Source organism: Paroedura picta, chromosome 3 (assembly GCF_049243985.1).
Source record: "Paroedura picta isolate Pp20150507F chromosome 3, Ppicta_v3.0, whole genome shotgun sequence".
Taxonomy (NCBI): Eukaryota; Metazoa; Chordata; class Lepidosauria; order Squamata; family Gekkonidae; genus Paroedura; species Paroedura picta.
In genome coordinates, this window is record NC_135371.1 from 108,478,937 (window position 1) to 108,499,854 (window position 20,918).

Below are 20,918 nucleotides of genomic sequence, written 5' to 3' on the forward strand. Positions count from 1 at the left end.
CTGGAGCTTACCTGATGCGGCGGCGAGATCTGGGTCCATCCGGGTTGGCAGCACCGTGGAGGCTTCGGTGGTGGCAGGGCCGTGGCGTCGGGCAGCGGTGCAGGCTCCTGTAGGCTTGTGGCGGGCCCAGGGACAGGCTTGGCACATTGATGATGTCCAGAACGCGGTGAGGCTGTCCCAGGGCCTGGCAGAAGGCTCTGGGCGTGGGTGGAGCTTCCCGCGGGCTTCTGCCAGGCCCAGGGGCAAGGCTGGGCCAGGGCCGAGTAGAAGTCTCTGGCCAGCCGCGGAGCTTCCCACGGGCCTCTGCCGGGCCCAGGGGCAGCCTCGGTGTGTCCTGGATGTGGCGAGGCTAGGCCAGGGCCTGGCAGAAGCCTCCGGACAGCAGCGGAGCTTCCCACGGGCTTCTGCCAGGCCGAGGGGCAGCATCGGCATGTCCTGGACATGGTGAGGATGGGCCAGGGCCCGCCAGAAGTCTCCGGGCGGGAGCCGAGCTTCCCATGGGTTTCTGCGGGGCCCAGGGGTACTTCGGTGAGGCTGGCTCTTGATCCTGCAGAAGGGCATGGTGTCATCTGGGCCAAGGGCAGCTCCGGCCGGAGGCCGGGGCCTGCTGGGCCACCTTCTCTTGCGGTGGCCAGGGCAGCAATGGCCACCGTGGGGGAAGGCAAGCAATGTTGGGGGGTGGGTCAGTAAGGGGTGGAGTGGCACTCGGAGCGGCCAATCGGGAGCCGCTTTGCGGCTCCCGATTGGCCGCTCTGAGTTTTTATCACGGACAGGCTCCTCCCCTTTCTCCTCCCACTCACCTCTTAGTGCTTTATTTCTCCCGCTCCGCAGGAGTGATTTACAGATAATGTTCGACAACTGTAAAGCTTTCATTACTAGGCAGAATCCAGCAGGGATCGCTAAGACTTGGTGACCCAATAGGTAAAATAGGAGGAACTGATAAAATGAATGGGCCAAACTCCAGTAGAATTGGAAACTGAAACTGGTGTTACTAAGAGATTGAATTCTAGCACTTCACAGTATGGCAGACTGGGAGAGCAACAACACCGTAAATGCTGGAAGGTTTTGGAGCTGGTGATTGGACAAGGATGTGATGTCACTTATATAGGTTATACTCCAGGCTATGATCTTTACCTTAGAGACTAGGGGAAATTCCTAGAGTCTGTGTGGGGGCAATTCCTCATGGGTGAGAAACTGGGGCTTGCAATTGTTCACTTATAGCGCCCAGCATGCCTTCATTATCTTTCCTAGAATCTGAAAAAAGAGAGGGATTTTCTGGGATAATCCAACAAGTGAGTTTACTTATCTAATTAATTGTTTCAGAGTCCAGTAGCCCCTTTAAGACCAACAAAGATTTATTCAAGGCGTGAGGTTTGGAATGCAATCTAATTAATTGTTTGTAAAAAAAAAGAATTGTTAGGATAATAATGCTGAGTGATAATTGCCCTGATAGCAGCCTTGGCATCTGGAGATTATGATCTCCTAAGTATCCACATGCCTCTTGTCTTGTAGAAAACAGGCACTTAGTAGTTCATTTGGAAATTATAGCAAGAGAAACCTTTTGTAAGAAAGGGAGAGAGCAATCCTCGCCTCCCTTGAAATAGGCCAAAACTGGCAGTTTTAAAACATGTACTCTTAAACTGTAGGAGGTAATGAGTGGGATAAAATGGATCCTTTTGAATTGCTCAGTAACAGATAAATAATGACATATGAAATGTGCTTATTTTGTAATATAAAATCCCCCACATTATTGCCACTACTCAAGCCTCCTTCAAGACTGACGTTGAACACGGAAACAACAGGGCCACTTTCCAATGGAGCAGACCTCAGAAGAATTCTGCTTGGGACAGCACTGTTACAGTAAAATCCTGTGCAGAGTTATTTGCATCCAAGCCCATGTTTCAGTGTGTTTAGACTTAGGGTGGCCAAGTATGGCTTGGGAAATGCCTGGAGATTTAGAGACAGTGCCTGAGAAGGGCAGAGTTTGGAGATGGGGGACTGATCTCTGTGGTCTGGAGATTAGTTGTAATCTCAGGAGAACTCCAGGTCCCACCTGGAAGGTGGTAACTTGATTAGCCTGGGGTACTTTGGCATAGAATCACATTCCAGCAGAGTCCCAATGATTGGCAGTGGTTTCTATAATGAATCTTCCAGAGAGAGACTGGGTAAGCAATTTGAATTTGTTTTTGTATCAGAACTGGCCTCTGTGCTTATAATATTTCTTTTTGTAGGATGTTATGTTTTTTTTAATCTTATGTTTAAACAAAACATGCTTCATATTAAATGACTATGTGTGAAACTTTCTACAGAGTAACAGCTTAGCTCTGAACTAACTGGATTAGTGTTTATATAAAGTAGGTGTTCCATGCCATTGTAGTCTGTGTTTATATATCTATCTGAAATCATTGCATTCCATTATTGTTTTCTTTCCCTACCCCTGATTGCTGGTATACCCATGTCCAAGCACTGCTGCTTTGCCTGGCTGCACTTCTTTAATGTAAAAATAAAAACTCATTAAAAGTAGCTCAAACAAAAATCACAATAGTATAGTTGTAACCTGTACAGTAAATTGAAATTTCTATCTGCCATTGTAAACACCTTGAAATGGTTAAACAAAAACCCTGAAGAAATCAAATTTGTGTGTGTGTTAATTTATGGTGCAATACAAACATTGCAAGATCAGACAGCAAGAAAATGTTACTGGTGATGGAATTATTTAGCAGTAATTGAAGTGAAAGGGGGATATGTTTACTTTCTAGAGATGTGCTAGATATTTTGTTCTATGGAAAGGAACCTCTTTCTCTAACAAGAAATTCCAGCTTAGACATTCCAGGGACAGCCCTCTGGTCTCCTTCTTTCTAGAGTAAAAATGTGTAATGGGACTGATTGCCAAAGGGGAGCAATAGCTCTCACTTATTCCTCAGAACTTCAGAACTCTGCTGCTGCAGGTAGGGTAACTTGAGGCCCAGACTGCAGTAATTTCCTTGGGATGTGTTTTTCTTCCCTCACACTTGGTATCTGGGGGCAGAAGCTCTCACAAAAGAAGGAAGTAAATCACAAAAGACAGGCTGAGAAAGTATGGATAGCAGATTAGCAGGAAAACAAGATGTTTATTTGACATTAGCTTGGTTATCTCTGCAAAGACTGGCTGCTCAGATTGAGGAGCCCAAATCAACATTGTCTTATAAAGTCTGGTGAAACTCCATGGACCCATTGAGTCACCTGATATCTAGTGAGTTAGCAGGTGTCTTTTTTACCAAGCCAAGGTTTTTCACTCCACAGTTTGAGAAACACAGAAATATATTTATTAGTCTCTTCCTGATCTTTTATCAAACAAGATACTTATTCTGTGGGACTGAAAGAGCTGACTGGAAAAAAGGCAGTTTTATTCAATGTCATGTAAGACCCCTATTATTCATTGCCCATTACTTTAATTGTCTGGGTCTGTTGCTCATTTTACATGGTCTGTCTGGATCTGTTGCTCATATAATGAGGTCTGTTTGGCTGAGGTTGATTTGCAAGACCAACCCTGTGCTGTTGATGCTGAAAGATGGGGGCTGTGGACCTCAGAATCGTAAGGCTCCTAGCAGAGATGCAAACCTTTGAGGTGAGCTGAAGGGTAAGAGTCAAAGGGCTCTTGGCCTGCGGACCCTACATACATTTAAACCACTAACTAGTTATGAAGGTGGAAAGCCAGCAGGGGCTATCCAGTATTTTGCAGAGAGTGACACATGTATAATTATGGTTGAAAATTGTAGGCGTGTGATCGCTGCATGGGGTTTGTAGTTCTCGGAGCAGATCTGTTGCCTTGAAACTAGGGCTGCCAACCTGGAGAAGCTGAGGCAGAGAGAGAGATTTGGGAAAGAGCTCCTCAGGGACTTACCAGAGCTGTCACATTCCTGTGCTCACAACTCTGCTGCGTTTGTGGAGAATTAAAGTCAGAGGATATCAGTCTGAGCAGGAAGGATGTGATCACTTAGAAGGGGCCCTTTCCTTGGGCAACAGACTAATATCCTCTTGTATGGAGGATACCCCTGGGGGGTCTGGGGGTGGTAAGCTTCTGGTAGTAGGTGATTCAATTGTTAGAGTGGGGTATGTGGCGGGCATTTTGATTTTATGGTGACTTGCCTGCCTGATGTGAAGACTGCAGACATCAACATAGGTTGGTAGGCGGTGCTGGGGAATAGTCAGCAGTCATAGTGTATGTTGGCACAAGTGGCATTGGGAAATGTAGTTGTGTGGTCCTGGAGGAGAAAAATTAGATTGTTAGGCTGAAAGTTAAAGGCGAGCACCTCAAAGGTAGCATTCTCAGAAGTGCTGCTGATTCCATCAACAGGGTCAGCTAGACAGGCACGGATCAGGGGTCTCAATGTGTGGATGAGAAAATGGTGCCAGGAGGAAGGGTTTTAATTTGTTAGGCACCGGAGAACTTTCTGGGAGAGGCCAAACCTGTACAAAAGAGATGGGCTTCACATGAACCAAAAGGGAACCAGGCTGCAGGCACTAGGTGATTGCACATACAAAAGGATGATTGCGCAAACAGGGTAATAGAGCTTGGGAATGGATAAAGGACACAGTGGTGACTGAGGGCCATGGGTAGTGATGACTAAGGGGCCAAGAGAGGTGAGGACAGGGAAATACACTATAGGTGTTTATATGCCAGTGCTAGAAGTGTCCAATCTGGAGTGCCTGGTCGTAAGTTACAAGTCAGAAAGGTCTCAGAAAAATAGTGTAATGGAGAAAATCTATGGGATATAGTTGCTACTGAGTATAGGCAGAACAGGGAGGGTTACTGTTGGTGTTGTACACATAGAATCAAATAAGAGAAAATATCAGAGCAATTAACATCCCAGCAGAAGTGATATGGGTAGAAATACTGTGCCTTAAGGGTTACTTAAAAGTTGGGGTGGACTATCGCTCTCCTGACCAAACTCTTGAGGCTGATCTGTCCCAATGAGTTGGAGAGATCACGGGCTCTAGCAAAAGAAATGTCAGTTGATAACTATTGATATCAAAGGTCAATGAAGGTAACTATCTTATCAGCTGGTGGCAACAGTTTGAACAGCAGGCTCCAGGAAGACTGTTTAGTAAAGGTATTAGGTTAGAACTAGGAGTGTGGCCCTCTCAATTCCTGGCAAATAGATGGGGAAGAAATGGATATAGTGACAGATTTTATTTTCCTGGGATCCAAGATCACTGCAGATGGGGACTGCAGCAAAGAAATTAAAAGACGCTTGATCCTGGGGAGGAAAGCTATGGCAAATCTAGACAGCATCCTAAAAAGCAGAGACATCACCCTGCCAACAAAAGTGTGTTTAGTCAAGGCTATGGTATTCCCAGTTGCAATTTATGGCTGCGAAAGTTGGACCATAAGGAAGGTCGAGCATCGAAGAATTGAGGCTTTTGAACTCTAGTGCTGGAGAAGACTCTTGCGAGTCCATTGGACTGCAAGGCGAACAAACCGGTCAGTCCTAGAGGAGATCAGCCCTGACTGCCCCTTAAAAGGCCAGATCCTGAAGATGAAACTCAAATACTTTGGCCACCTCATGAGAAGGAAGGACTCCCTGGAGAAGAGCCTAATGCTGGGAGCGATCGAGGGCAAAAGAAGAAGGGGACAACAGAGAATGAGGTGGCTGGATGGAGTCACTGAAGCAATCGGAGCAAACATAAATGGACTCCGGGGAATGGTAGAGGACAGGAAGGCCTGGAGGATCATTGTCCATGGGGTCGTGATGGGTTGGACACGACTTCGCACCTAACAACAACAATAACAAGGAGTGTGGGATGGCTAGTTCTGTCTGTGGGGGCTTTTGGAGTGGGTAAAGACCTAATGGAGAGGCCTAGACAGGATCAGGAATCCCAAGAATTATATGCCAAGGGAGCTATAGCGGGGTAAGGAGGTTGGAGAAAAGAAGGGCAGGAAGTGATTATGGTTCAATAGGCCTGTGGCCTGGATCTGCTTGCTGCCTTTCTAACCCTCGTCCCATCCCCAGACAGGAGGTGGTGCAGGATAGGGGTGAGCCGACACTGATGTTGTGTAATGGCAGGTAAATCAACAGCAAGTCCCCTACCCTTCAAGATTATTTCTCAGGGCAGGGGGTAGACCTGGTGTGTCTGATCAAAACCTGGGTGAGATCTGGCCTCACCGAGATTTGCGGTCCTTTACTAATCTCAGCTCCATGGTGGGGGAGGGCATTCTTATCTTAGAGGCTTTCTCCCATAGTGCTCTCCCATTTTGCATGACCTATTTCTTTGGATGGAATTTGGGGTGCTGACTCCACATCGTGGTGCTAATCAGTCATCTGAGACTATCTTTCATCACCAATAGCCATATTTTGTGAGAAAAATGCAGCCATGAGTTAGACCGTTTGTGAATGTGTGACCCATCTTATTTGATCGGTGTTGGGTGTAAATTCCAATTTGCTGTTTTAATTGGTCATCTGAGGATGGTTTTGTTGGCCCATGTTACTAGGGTCACAGTTACCCCTTGTATGTAAAAATGTATTAATGAGCTATAATGTACAGTATAGTTTGAGAAAAAAAATATTTTTGCTTTAGTTGCTTTCTGCCCTGCCTGCTTTATGCAAGTAAATGAACAGGATGCTTTGGACAAAGCGACTGAAGATGGAAATAGGCATCTTCGCAGTTCTCATCATTTACACACCAAGTTCCCCCACTTTGTGCTTCTTCAAAAGAATGTCTGCTTCCATTACTATGTGAACTGTGGGTTGGATCTAGCCAGGTTTTTCACTCAATCCTCACCTAATTTACCACTCTTAATGAAGCTCCTGTTCCACACGTCTTTTGTCATGCAGGCCCTACAATCCCATGCATAGCTTTCTTGATGGGCAAAGGTGACCCCACCATTTTTTTTCACTAGAAGAAAAGCTGCTTAGATCTATCCGCAAATCCTCAGCACTAGCTGCTTATGCTGTGTACTGCTATGATCAAATATGTGCTCATAAAATGCTGTAGGCTCACTCAAAAGTTGCCTGCCAGGTAAATCAAAGTTACCTGGTAGAGCTGTGGTAGTGGTAACATTCTACAACGACTGCACAATAACTCTTTTCTTTCTCTCTTACTTTTTTGGGTTAACTACAACTTTTTATAAAATAATGAAAAAACTATTTTTTTTATTTTTACCCTGCCCTTCTATATTGCTCAGAGCCGGTAACAACATTTTACAATCATATAAGAAATTATTAATTTAACTAATGCCCCCATCTGAAATTCTAGATAGGGTTTGGAACCAGGAGCTGATTTTCCCATCTCTCTGCTTCTCCAGTGGTGAGGCCAGCATCTTTGGTGGATGTTATTTTGGGCCCTGGTGGAATATGTCTTGCAGAGCCTACAAAATTGTGTGAGGTCCTGCAAGGCCCTGATCTCCTTTGGGAGCACATTCCAACGGACTGAGGTAAGGGCCAAAAAGGCCCTGGACCTGGTCAAGGCCAGTTTCACTTCTTTTGGGCTGGTTGATCTGAAGATCTTAATGCTCTTGGGAGAATATATGGGAAAAGACAGTCCTGCAGGTATGCTGGCCTCAGACATACTTTAAAAGATAACAGAGAGACTAACTTATTGCCACCTATGGGTTATTTTCATGAGCAGTTGCAAGGGGAAGTCTTATATGTTTGAGTCAGACAGTGCTTCTGCATAAATGTGTATCTCTTGTTTTCCAAGCCCACTATAAGTTGAATTCAATATATTGATCCTCAGGCCTTTGGCCTTGGTAGGAAATTTGTCTTCTGCTACTGAACACATTAGAAGTTATGCTACCAACTCGCATTTCATCACCACTTTTTAATTCCACACTAGTTGCAGCATTTCTAGTTTTTCTTGTTATTCCTGTGTATTGTTTCTAAAACATTTTAAACTCCTTTGCTATCAAAATGCTTCTTGTGTTGGTGTTAACATCTTGGTATCCTAATTGGCTTTGAAGATTTACCTGTTTTTTGCAGGTGTTTGGGAGGCAACTGCATTTTGCTTTAGTGTGTTCCCATTAAGAGTGATATGTTTCCCATCAATGTTAACATGAGAGGGAAACAACGACAAGATGTGTGCTGTTATATTATTGCTTAGCATCTGACAGTGCAGTGCTCTGCAGTGTTATCTCAGTTGCAGCTCACTGCTGTAAATAGGCCTAGATTGGAAGAACATCTGTGTAGGGCTGTAGTCTTAACAGTGTAATCGTAAACAGTTATGTTATTCTGAAATAATTTATGGCTTAGAAAAGCATAACTCTACTTAGGCTGGCACCCAACTTCTGTACCAAAGTGTGAGTCTTGGTAAAATGCTCATCATGCTGAGATAGTCATAGATATGGGTCCAGACTTTCTTTGTTTACTTATTTATTTAGAAAACTATATGCTTCCTCCCCAGACCTCCTCAAGGGTGGTCCACAACTAAATAGAAACCATAAAACAATACTTAGAACGTTGGGTGCTTCCTCTCAACATCTTTCCTTTTGGCATTTCAGTCTGTTTTGTTCTTTACTGAATGTTGAAAGTTTTTCAGAACTGTCTCTTTTTGCCATGCTACATGTGTCATTTCCTTTGCTTTGCTCGTATTGCACAGTTCACTTGGCACTTCTGAAACTGGCTTTGTGTCTGCTACTTGCGAAAAGAAAATAAGACTTGACACCAAAATGGGGCATGATTAGAACAAAAGATTTCATGGAAAAGAAATGATTGCTCTGTAACACTATGGGTACACATTAACATTTCATAGAAAAGAAGCAGGCTTCATGCTGTGCAGCCCTGCAGCCGTGTTTCACTCTCTGCAGATGTGACAATATGGGATGCTTCCAACAAAAGGGAAGTCTGCATGGGCAATTAGGACCTAAATTCTACTAATAACGCCTGCAAGATATACCAAATGAGAGAGGCTGCTTATTTTAAATTAGTGAGGCCATACGGTCCATGTTATTGAGGGAACTGTAGCCAGCAGAGGGCAGGGCTGAACATTTCTCTAGGCCTTTGGTAGCAAAGGCTTTTCTAAGGCCCACGCAGAGAGGGTTGTCAAGTGATGAAACCAAGCTGTTTATACTTGAGCCCATTTCTAACATTGACAGGCTCATGAGGAAAGTGCCAGACCAGTTAGGCCTTTGAATGTTATATCACAATCAAAGAATAAGGACCTTTTTTCTACTACTGAGGTTATGTGAGTCAAGCTTGGATGGAGACAGTCTGGGAACCATATGTAAACTGTGCTGAGCTTCTTGGGAACAAACTGGCTCCATGTGTAAAACAAAAGAAGTATATAATCAAAACATCTGTGTGTCTCCTTATATTTCTGGTGGCCATTCTTTCCTTTGGAGTCCTTCAGAGGGCCTTTTTCCTGCACTAGAACCACAGATAGTACACCAAACGTGGATGGCAAACACCCTGCAACAACAATGTTATTCAATTAGGGAGGGCTATTTAAAAAAATTGGGAAAGGTGACTAAATGTATAGAGGCTTAGCAATCCAGGAAATTAATACTGTGAGTATCTTGAGGATTGAGGCCACTAGTGGTAACAAGCAGGCTGTCTTGCTGGCAGCTTCATTTCTCAGAAAGTAGAGAGGGGAACCAGGGGGTCTGCTATTTTGGACTTGATTCTCATCAGTAGGGAAGAACTGGTAGATGAGGTGAACACACTTGGTAGTAGAATCATAGAATCATAGAATCATAGAATCATAGAGTTGGAAGGGGCCATACAGGCCATCTAGTCCAACCACCTGCTCAACGCAGGATTAGCCCTAAGCATCCTAAAGCATCCAAGAAAAGTGTGTATCCAACCTTTGCTTGAAGATTTCCAGTGAGGGGGCGCTCACCACCTCCTTAGGCAGCCTATTCCACTGCTGAACTACTCTGACTGTGAAAAACTTTTTCCTGATATCTAGCCTATATCGTTGTACTTGAAGATTAAACCCATTACTGCGTGTCCTTTCCTCTGCAGCCAGCAGAAACAGCATCCTGCCCTCCTCCAAGTGACAACCTTTCAAATACTTAAAGAGGGCTATCATGTCCCCTCTCAACCTCCTTTTCTCCAGGCTGAACATTCCCAAGTCCCTCAACCTATCTTCATAGGGCTTGGTCCCTTGGCCCCAGATCATCTTCGTCGCTCTCCTCTGTACCCTTTCAATTTTATCGATGTCCTTCTTGAAGTGAGGCCTCCAGAACTGCACACAGTACTCCAGGTGTGGTCTGACCAGTGCCGTATACAATGGGACTATGACATCTTGTGATTTTGATGTGATGCCTCTGTTGATACAGCCCAAAATGGCATTTGCCTTTTTTACCGCTGCATCACACTGCCTGCTCATGTTTAGTTTACAATCCACAAGTACCCCAAGGTCTCGTTCACACACAGTGCTACCTAGAAGCGTATCCCCCATCCAGTAGGCTTGCTTTTCATTTTTCTGACCCAGATGCAGAACTTTACACTTATCTTTATTAAATTGCATCTTGTTCTCATTTGCCCATTTTTCCATTGTGTTCAGATCTCGTTGAACTCTGTCTCTATCTTCCGGAGTATTTGCCAGTCCTCCCAATTTGGTGTCATCTGCAAACTTGATGAGTAGTCCCTCCACCCCCTCATCTAGATCATTAATAAATATGTTAAAAAGTACCGGGCCGAGCACCGAACCCTGAGGTACCCCGCTACTCACCTCTCTCCAGTCTGATGAAACACCATTGACAACAACTCTTTGAGTGCGGTTCTCTAACCAATTCCCTATCCACCTAACGATCTGAAAATCCAGATTGCAGTCCTTCAACTTATCCATCAGAACATCATGGGGAACCTTGTCAAAAGCTTTACTAAAATCCAAGTAAATGACATCAACCAAATTTCCCCGATCTAGCAAACCTGTTACTTGGTCAAAAAAGGGAAACTAGGTTGGTCTGGCAGGACCTGTTGGAGACAAATCCATGCTGACTTCCTTGGATCACCAAATTGTCCTCCAGATGTTTGCAGATCGCTCCCTTTAATATCTGCTCCATTATCTTCCCCACAACAGAGGTCAGACTCACTGGTCTGTAGTTTCCCGGGTCATCCTTCCTCCCTTTTTTGAAGATGGGAATAACGTTTGCTCTTTTCCAGTCCTCCGGGACATCTCCAGTCCTTAAAGAGGTTCCGAAGATGATGGACAAGGGCTGTGCAAGTTCTCTGGAAAGTTCTTTGAGTACTCTCGGGTGCATTTCATCTGGACCAGGGGATTTGAACTCATCCAGTGCAGCTAAATGCCTCTCGACAACCTCTCTATCCATGTTAACCTGCCACCCAGACACTGTCCTTTGGCTACAGCCATCTCTAGACGTGCCTAAACACTTTGACCTGTGGGAAAAAACAGATGTAAAATAGGCACTAAGCCTTTCTGCTTTCTCTGCATCTTTCGTTAGAGTTTGTCCATCCGCACCCAACAGCGGGCCTATTGCCTCCTTTACTTTACGTTTGCTCCTCACGTAACTGAAAAATCTTTTCTTATTACAGTGGGCTTCCCTGGCCAATCTTAGCTCACTCTCAGCTTTGGCCTTTCTGATGATTGATCTACAGTGCCTAGTAACCTGTAGGTACTCTTCTTTAGAGCTCTGTCCTTCCCTCCATTTCCTGAACATTTTCCTTTTCTTTCTTATTTCCTCTTGAAGATCTCTGTTCATCCAAATAGGCTTCTTAGAGCTCCTGCAGTGTTTTCGTATTTCTGGAATAGTCATTGATTGAGCATGCAATAGCTCTTGTTTGAGTAGCGCCCACCCTTCACATGCTCCCTTCCCTTCCAGCATTCTCGTCCATGGTATGACACTCATCATGTCTCTGAGTTTATTAAAGTTTGCCCTACGAAAATCCAACATCCGCGTCTGGCTACAAGCTTCCTTGGCTCCCCATCTCAAAAGGAATTCTATGAGGACATGGTCACTTCCCCCTAGGGTCCCCACCTCCTTCACCTCATCCACCAACTCTTGCCTGTTGGTCAGTATTAAGTCCAGTATGGCTGAACCTCTTGTGGGTTCATCTACCATTTGATAAATGAAATTGTCAGCCAGGCAGGTCAGAAACTTGCATGACTGAGGACGCTTCGCAGAGTTTGTTTCCCAGCACACATCTGGGAAATTGAAGTCACCCATGATGACAAGGTCCTGCCGTTTGGATATTTTCTCAAGCTGCTCACAAAGTGCAGCATCCACATCCTCTCGTTGGTCAGGCGGTCGGTAGCAGACACCAACCACCACACTGTTTGTTTTCCCCTCGCTTATTTTCACCCAGATGCTTTCCACTGTAGATATGCTCTCCTTCACTAGAATTTCCTGACAGGTAAGCCCTTTCCTCACATACAGTGCCACTCCTCCACCTCTTCGATCTATTCTGTTTTTTCTGAACAGTTCATATCCATCCACCATTACATTCCAGTCATGAGAATCATTCCACCAAGTTTCTGTGATGCCTACTAGATCATACTTTTCCATCAGCATGAGAAGTTCCAGCTCTTCCTTTTTATTGCCCATGCTTCGGGCGTTAGTATAAAGACATCTGAATCCTTTTACTTTTGGTTCCCTATGAGCTGGCCTTGCCGGTTGGGCTGCCTCCGATCGTTTTCCTTCCATACACTCCCTATGTTGATCGTCGAGAGTAGTGATCATGTGATTTTGGAATTTTCAGTTGTGGGAAAGAGAAAACTGTTACGTAGATGGATGTATAGCCTGGACTTCAGGAAAGCAAATTTTAACAGACTTAAAGGTATGTTGGGTAGAGCCCCATGGTCAGCAAGACTTAAAGATATTGGAGTACAAGCACGCTGGGAGTTTCTTAAAAGTGAAATACTAAAGGCTCAATCACAAACAATTCCCTTGAGAATAAAAGATTCAAGGAGTCTAAGGAAGCTAAGGTGGCTCCATAAGCAGCTGTCAAATGATTTGAGGAATAACAAAAGAGTCATTTAGGAAATGGAAGAAAGGCCTTATTACCAAGGATGAGTATAAACAAATAACCAATGATTGTAGGGAGAGTGTTAGAAAAGCTAAAGCTCAATATGCGAGGACAAGAAAGTGAAATTATAACAGATGATGATGAAGAGAGGGCTGAACTGCTTAACTCCTATTTATCCTCAGTCTTCTCTTGTGGTGGAAATAGTGCTCAATATGGCAAAAATGTATCACAACAGGGGGGATGAGAATGGTGGCCTAGGATCACTGTGGGGGCAGTCCATAAACACCTAGTTTCTTTAAATGCAACAAAGTCTTCTGGGCCTGATGAATTGTGTCCAAGGGTACTAAAAGAACTTGCAGATGTCATCTCTGAACCTCTATCCATTCTTTTTGACACTCCTTGGAGAACAGGTGAGGTGCCGGTTGATTGTAGGCAGATGAATGTTGTGCCCATTTTCAAGAAAGGGAAAAAGGATCCAAGTAATTACCGACCCATCAGCTTGACATCTGTAGGTGGCAAAATTTTGGAACAAATCATCAGTCAGTCCTTGAGCAGCTGTGATTTCTAAGACTCAGTAAGGGTTTTGCAAGAACAAGCCATATCAGACCAACCATCTCTTTTTTTCGAGAAAGTGACTACCTTGCTGGATCAGGGGAATGCTGTGGACATAGTTTATCTGGATTTCAGTAAAGCTTCTGATAAGGTTCCACATGGTATTCTTGTTGTGACAAGGTAAAATGTGGTATGGGTCCTAATACTGTCAGGTGGATCAATAACTAGATGACAGATCGTACCCAAAGGATACTTGTAAATGGTTCAGCATCCTCTTGGAGAGGAGTGACAAGTGGAATTCCCCAGGGACCTGTCCTAGGGCCTGTGTTGTTAAATATATATATTTAATATAATATATTTATAAATGATTTGTATGAGGGATTAGAGGGCGTACTTTTTACATTTGCAGATGATTCTAAACTGGGAGGGGAAGCAAATACAACACAAGACAGAATCAGAATACAGAATGATTTTGATAGGCTTGAGAAGTGGGTTAAACAGAATAAAATGAAATTCAATAGGGACAAATGTAAAATTATGTATTTAGTTTGGAAAAAACATATACACCAATATAGGATTGGGGAGACTTGTCAGGGTAGTAGTATGTGCAAAAAGTATTTAGGAGTCTTAGTAGACAATACATTGAACATGAAACAGCAGTATGTCGGTGGCTAAAAAGGCAAATGGGATTTTGGGCTGTATCAAACGGAGTGTTGTGTCCAGATCATGGGAGGTGATGGTACCACTTTACTCTGCTCTGGTTCGGCCTCACTTGGAGTACTGTGTTCAGTTTTGGGCACCACAGTTGAAGAGGGATGTAGACAAATTGAAGGGCAACAAATATGTTGAGTAGATTTAGAGACCAAGGCATATGAGGAAAGGTGGGGGAGCTTGGTCTGTTTAGACTGGAGAGGAGATGATGGAGAGGGGATCTGATAACCATCTTCAAGTACTTAAAAAGCTGCCATGTAGAGTAGTGATCCCCAACCTGTGGGCTGCGGACCACATGTGGTCCGTCGACTAATTGGAGGTGGGCCGCGAAGGACGCCACCCCCCCAGCCCTTTACTTCATCTCCCCCCCCCCGGCCCTTTACAACACACTTCGGGTGTCATTGTCTCCCATCACTCCCAGATGGGACTATCTAGTTGCAGAGAAACAAGCTCAGGGTTCCCATTGATTTGTCATTGTCATGAGTTAAAATTTCCATGAAAATAAAATGTTCCTTATGTTCATTGTTGTGGCATGTCTGTCTTATTTTGAAGGGATGTTTAAACATTACCATAGCGATCAGAGAGCGTTAGGGCAGTGGTTGAGAGTAGAGGAGTAAACTACCCCCCCCAACGGGCCGCAGTAAAATTGTCAAGCGTTGAGTGGTCCCCGGTGATAAAAAGGTTGGGGACCACTGATGTAGAGGATGGAGCAGAGTTGTTCTCTCTTGCCCCGGAGGGACGGACCAGAACCAATGGGATGAAATTATTCAGAAGAAATTCTGTCTAAACCTCCGGAAGAAGTTCCTGACAGTTAGAGCAGTTTCTCAGTGGAACAGGCTTCCTCGGGAGGTGGTGGGTTCTCCATCTTTGGAAATTTTTAAACAGAAGCTAGATAGCCATCTGACGGAGAGGCTGATTCTGTGAAGGCAAAGGGGTGGTAGGTTACAGTGGATGAGTGATAGGGTTGTGAGTGTCCTGCATAGTGCGGGGGGTTGAACTAGATAACCCAGGAAGTCCCTTCCAAATCTTTGATTCTATGATTCTGTTGTGATTGTGACATCTGGACCCTGTTCTGGCCCAATTCATTATCTATTTTCCCCTTCTTGTGTCATTTCCCAAGGTTTCGACAGGCAATTAATTTAATTTAAAAATATAAAGAGCAGTATAATCCATTTATGATTGATTATCAGAAGGATTGACAGAGCTGACTGTGTTATTGCAAAAGGGAAAGTACAATGTAGCTCTAGTTGTGGTACTGCTTCCAGCCCATTAGTATTGTCTGATTGAGAGACCAATTGTTTAACAGTTAAACAGATTGTTTGACAGTTTGTTAGGAGGACTAAATTTAGCCCTGGCTTAATCCTCTACCACACAAGGTCGATGTTCTGTATTGTTCAAAGAAGTGATGTTCTTAAATTACTTCTTGAAGAGCTGAGATTCCAGGCAAGTGCTGTTAAACATTAATTTGCTTTCTTCTTTGCAGAGACTTAGATAGAAACAATATTACAAGGATTACAAAGGTGGACTTCGCTGGGCTAAAGAATCTTCGTGTTCTGTGAGTGTTTATCTGCTCTATGAGATTTTTTTCCTGTTGGCTTAATTGCCATTAGCAAAACAGTTTAGTGTGTCCTGTATGCTTCTAGCAGATGTGCAGCTATATTACATATTTACCTCTTGTATCTTTATGTTAACGTTATAATTTTTTAATTAGGCAGATACTATTTATATTTCGGAATCTGTCTCCCCAAACACCGGTGTGATGCCCCTGTAACCATCTCTTCAGTACCCACCTTTTCTGAGAAGGTGTTTGCACAGTCTCTCAGACCAAATGCATATGTAGCTTAAAAATACTTTTCAGCCCTGCAGGTTGATGTACAATTAAGTAAGTAGGCCTCATCATATACACTCTGTGCCTTAACCCAGCCTTTCTCAATGTTTTTACTGTTGAGAAACCCCTGAAACATTATTCAAGCTTTGAGAAACCACAGAAGTGGTGCAATATTGCAGAATGTGGTTGGGAAGCATTGCTGTGTACACACCTACGTGGGGCCTCTCCCCTTCCTCTCCTCTCCAGATCAATCACTGGCCATTTTGGGTGAGGGGGGCAGGTCAACATAACCATGTATGGTCATATCACCTGATATATGATTAACAAATTTTAAATATATATATAAATTAACTTCCAGCCATTTGGGAAACCATTCCAGGGCCATCAAGGAACCCCAGGGTTTCATGAAACCCAGGTTGAGAAAGCCCACCTTAACCTGTTATCCTATTTCAGCAAGGGTTCAGTTGGACAAAAGGAACATTTCCCCTTTATTCTAATATGTATATATCATTATTATGTTGCACATATACAACGGTGATAGACTAGAAGAGGAAGCAAAAATAAATGTAAAAAATTATTTTCAGACAGTAATTCCTGGGGGACATGAAGAGATAAGCATTTGGAAAACAATATTTTACATGCTTGATTTGAATAATATGAAACATGCTTTTATACCAACAATTATCTTTTTTTTATAGGCATTTGGAAGAAAATCAAATTAGTGTGATAGAACGTGGAACATTTCAAGATCTGAAGCAACTTGAACGGCTGTAAGTATTCTCAGGGGATAAACCAGTTTCCCTAGTTAAGGAAATGAAGCTGTCTCAAAATCATTGTGAGGCAGGGTATGGTGTCATGGCAGGGTGGTCTTGGAAAAGCCTTTGTGTTTCAGCTGGAGGCAATGTGTATTCAAGTACATTGGGTTGCAGCTAGAGGCTAAGTGTGCTCAAGTACGGATCCAGCAAAGTTTAATGATTTCTGTTACGTGTATGATTTTGAAACCTTGTCGGAAGCAGGGAAGTTCAGATCTCCCTGGGAAGTTTGGAGAGCCATCATGTGAACAAGAAGAAGCACATGGTCAAGAAAGAAATTATTCAAGGTATACGCTTTTATGTGCACACGTACTTGTTCAGAAGAAATGTGTGTGCACATGAAAACTTATACCTTGTATAAAACTTTGTTGGTCTTAAAAGTGCCACTGGACTCAAACATTGTTCTGCTGCTTTAGATCAAAATGGCTACACAGCTGAATTTATAGTGAACAAATGATCTGGTTTTCCTGTTTAATGCTGAAACACGTTCTCACCAATAGAAGAGAAAAAAGAAGAGTTGGGTTTTATATGCTGTTTTTCTCTTACAATCTCCTTCCTTTCCTCTCTCCACATCAGACACCCGGTGAGGTAGGTGAGGCTGAGAGACCCCTGATATTGCTGCTCAGTCAGAACAGCTCTATCAGGGCAGTGACAAGCCCAAGGTCACCCAGCTGGCTGCATGTGGGGGAGCAGGGAATCAAACCCAGCTCTCCAGTATAGAAGCCAGCACTCTTAACCACTATACCAGGCAGAAGTATCTTTAGTAATCTCTCCCTAACTTCTTATTTGATCCAGGAAAACAGGATGCAAAGCCCCTTTGCAAAATATAGATATGATGATGAAACAAAGGAATCAGACAGGGTAGATTACAAGTTCCAAACTGAAAACTGTGGTTTTACACCTTCTTATATGAGAAACAATTGCTGTTCCAGCTGTTTGGGCTCTTCAGCCTTGATCATTGTCTTGCCTTCTAGATATCTTCTCTTCTGTATGTATATTTCTGCTTTATTCCTACATCCTCCAGCTACTCACGGACTCTCTTTGCTTCCTCTGTCTCATAAATCATAAATCTCAAGCCATGGCTCCTGAGTTAGAATAATAAACAGGATTCCCGTGGCATGTTAAAGGCTAACAATGTATTCCGTTATAAGAAGAGCTGGGTTTTTTACACCTTACTTTTCACTTTCTGAAGTAGCCCCCAAAGCGGCTTACAAACTTGAACAGGAGACCCTGTAAGGTAGGTGGGGCTGAGAGAACTCAGATAGAATTGCTCTGCAAGAACAGCTCTAAGAGAACTGTGACTGGCCCAGGGTCACCCAGCTGAGTGCATGTGGAAGAGTGGGGAATCAAACCTGGTTCTCTACTATGTGACACTGGCTATTTCATGAGGCATCCTGTCACATTATTATCAAATACATTGCAGTGTACATCCATTCGGTTCACATTTTTTATATTTACAACAGACAGTTGGTGGGAAAGTTGGTTACAAAGAAAGGCTGTTTTAAAACACAATCTGGTTTTTCTAAAAAGGAGTAATCAGTTCACTTAGCGTTTCACTCCCAGCTGTGGCAAAGGAAGAATCCAACATGAAGTCGATGAATTAGAATTTATTGAGTATATGTGCTCATGCCTTGCATGTCACCCATTACAATTGTTAATTAGTTCAGATGTACCTCTGTACCTTCCTTTTAAAAATGTGCTTATTTTGTACTATATTTTAATAATAAATAAAATAATAATAATAATAAAATATATTTTATGTTAATAAACCTTGTTCCTGTCTGCCAACGGGTGGTAGTAGCCCTCAACCACTCAAAATGAACTGATCAGTCTTTTTATTGGATCTTGTTTTAACCCAGCATCTCATGATAGAATATCTCTACCTACTTTGCTTTCTTTACCTTTGTGCTATACAATAAATGGCCAATGATACTGCTCTTATGATCTGTCTTTAATAGCAGACAGATGAACTGACAGTATAGCATGAGCTATCTAAACAGGGCTCTGATTTTTTTTCCCAATCTGTTTTGCATCTTAATATGGTGATGAAGTCTTTCCAGGGCCACTGGGTAATTTACATGGCTTTTTGTGCCTCTTGACAGATTTTGTGCTGTGTTAGTCTGCCAGTTCTGATACAAAAGTTCTTCTTTAGCACTCCACTGAAACATCCATTAGCATCCTTGGCCACCATGCAGTTCAGTCACCAAATGTTCTACTATTGCTCACTGAAAACAGAGCCAGTGAATTGTATGTTGCCTTGGTAATGTGGACTGACTTTTTATGACTGTTTAGCAAGTTTTAGAGACGATGAATGGCAAATGGTAATAACAGTTTTATGTAGCATCTGGCTGACAGCACCAGTTGGCCTTCTTGTTTGGCTTGCTGATCACAAACAGCAGTGGCCTAAGGACTGCTAACCTACAGGTGGCAACTGGAGATCTCACACTATTACAGTTGATCTTGAAATAACCAAAATCAGTTCCCTCAGAGAAAATGGCTGCTCTGGAGGAGTATACTCTACTGAGGTGTTGGTCTTCCCTAAAACCCACTCTTCCTAGGCTGTATCCCCAAAATCTCTAGTTATTTCCCAACCTAGAGCTCGCAAGCCTAACTGGATTGGTTGTGTGCTTGAGGTCTAAGAACAAGTTCTCAATCACTTAAAGCAGGGCCCCCCAACCTTTTGGCACATGGGGGCCACATTAGCGTGTCCAGTGCCTAAAGAGGGCCACGTCTTAAACCGTGATGTCCAAGTCAAGGTGTGTGACATACACTCTTAAAATGTCATGTAACTGTTCATCTGTAAGACTTGACCTATACTTTGATTTCATAATTTTCATCTTTGAAAAGGTTTGTTCACAGATGTAAGTGGTGGCAAATACTGTGGACATGCCTGCAGCAAATTTCTTGAGGTTGATAAATATATCAGGTAGATGATTAATAGCTTACAAATCAATTAGTTCCAATAGATTCTGAAACATTCTTATTTCCTTTCTACGCTTATGGCAATCAGTGAATCTGCCTGAAATTCCACCTGCAATCAGTTTAGTGCTTTGTGTCTTTCAACATTGAATCGTAAATTCCCATCCTTCTCAAATTTTAGTCCATTGCAGCATAAGTTTGAAAAGTTACCTTTACTAACTTGTTTCACAAAAATGTTTACTTTTGCTTCAAAAGCTTTCAGTTCAGTATACATGTCACACACAAGCTTTCAGTACCCCTGCAACCTTAAATTCAACGTGTTCAGATGCTCTGTTACATCTGTTAAGAAAGCCAAATCAAAAATCCATTCAGAGTCAGAAAGTGTTTCTTGACATCAATTTCATGATGAAGACTGAAAGAATGTTTGAGGACATAGCCTCTGCTAAGCCACTGACTTATGCATGGTACAATACATTCCCATATTTTGCATCTATCTCTGAGAGAAAATTTTGAAATTAACAATAAGCAAGGCCGTGATGCCTGATATAATTAATGCTGGATACAACGATACGCATCACGCTTTCCCATTGAAAACTCTTACTACACAAGGCTTGCTGATGGATGATGCAGTGAAATTGCATGGGAAGTGTACCGTTTAATTTCAGTATCTCTTCACTGATGTTTGCAAGTACACCAGTTTTACTTGCAAAAATCAATGAAGAGATACTGAAATTAACACCAGTTTTACTTCCTACCATATTTCTTGCACCATCAATTGTGATGCTTTTCAATTTATCCCAACTGAGACCAAGATTTTCTACTGATTTACTGATTTACACACTTTCAAGAATGTTTTCTGCACTTGTGATGCCTTTCAAACTCTGCAGTGCACACAACTCTTCTGTAATTCTGAAGTTGGAATCTAACCCCCTGATAAAAATTAGTAATTGATCAGTGTCTATAATGTCATTGCTCTCCTCTAATGCCAAAGGAAATAAATCAAAACGCTTTGCCTTGACAACCAGTGACATATGTAGTTCTTCTCCTTGTTCTTTAACACTCCTAGTGATTGTAGATGTAGAAAAACTGACACAACTAGCACAAGATACCTTCTTAGAGCACATTTCCTCCATTACTTTAACCATGCACTTTTTAAAAAATTCGGCATCAGAGAATGGTTTACTACTCTTA

At 42.9% G+C, this 20,918-nt stretch overlaps 1 protein-coding gene across 3 annotated transcripts in view; it reads left to right on the top strand.

Annotated features, from left to right (window-relative positions):
• SLIT3 (slit guidance ligand 3) overlaps nt 1-20,918 on the top strand; it is a 713,209-nt gene that overhangs the window by 27,277 nt on the left and 665,014 nt on the right. For all 3 annotated transcript variants that reach the window (XM_077327142.1, XM_077327144.1, XM_077327141.1), the window contains exons 2-3: nt 15,652-15,723; nt 16,695-16,766. In XM_077327142.1, the coding sequence (XP_077183257.1) occupies nt 15,652-15,723; nt 16,695-16,766 (144 nt within the window). The remainder of the gene's footprint in view (nt 1-15,651; nt 15,724-16,694; nt 16,767-20,918) is intronic.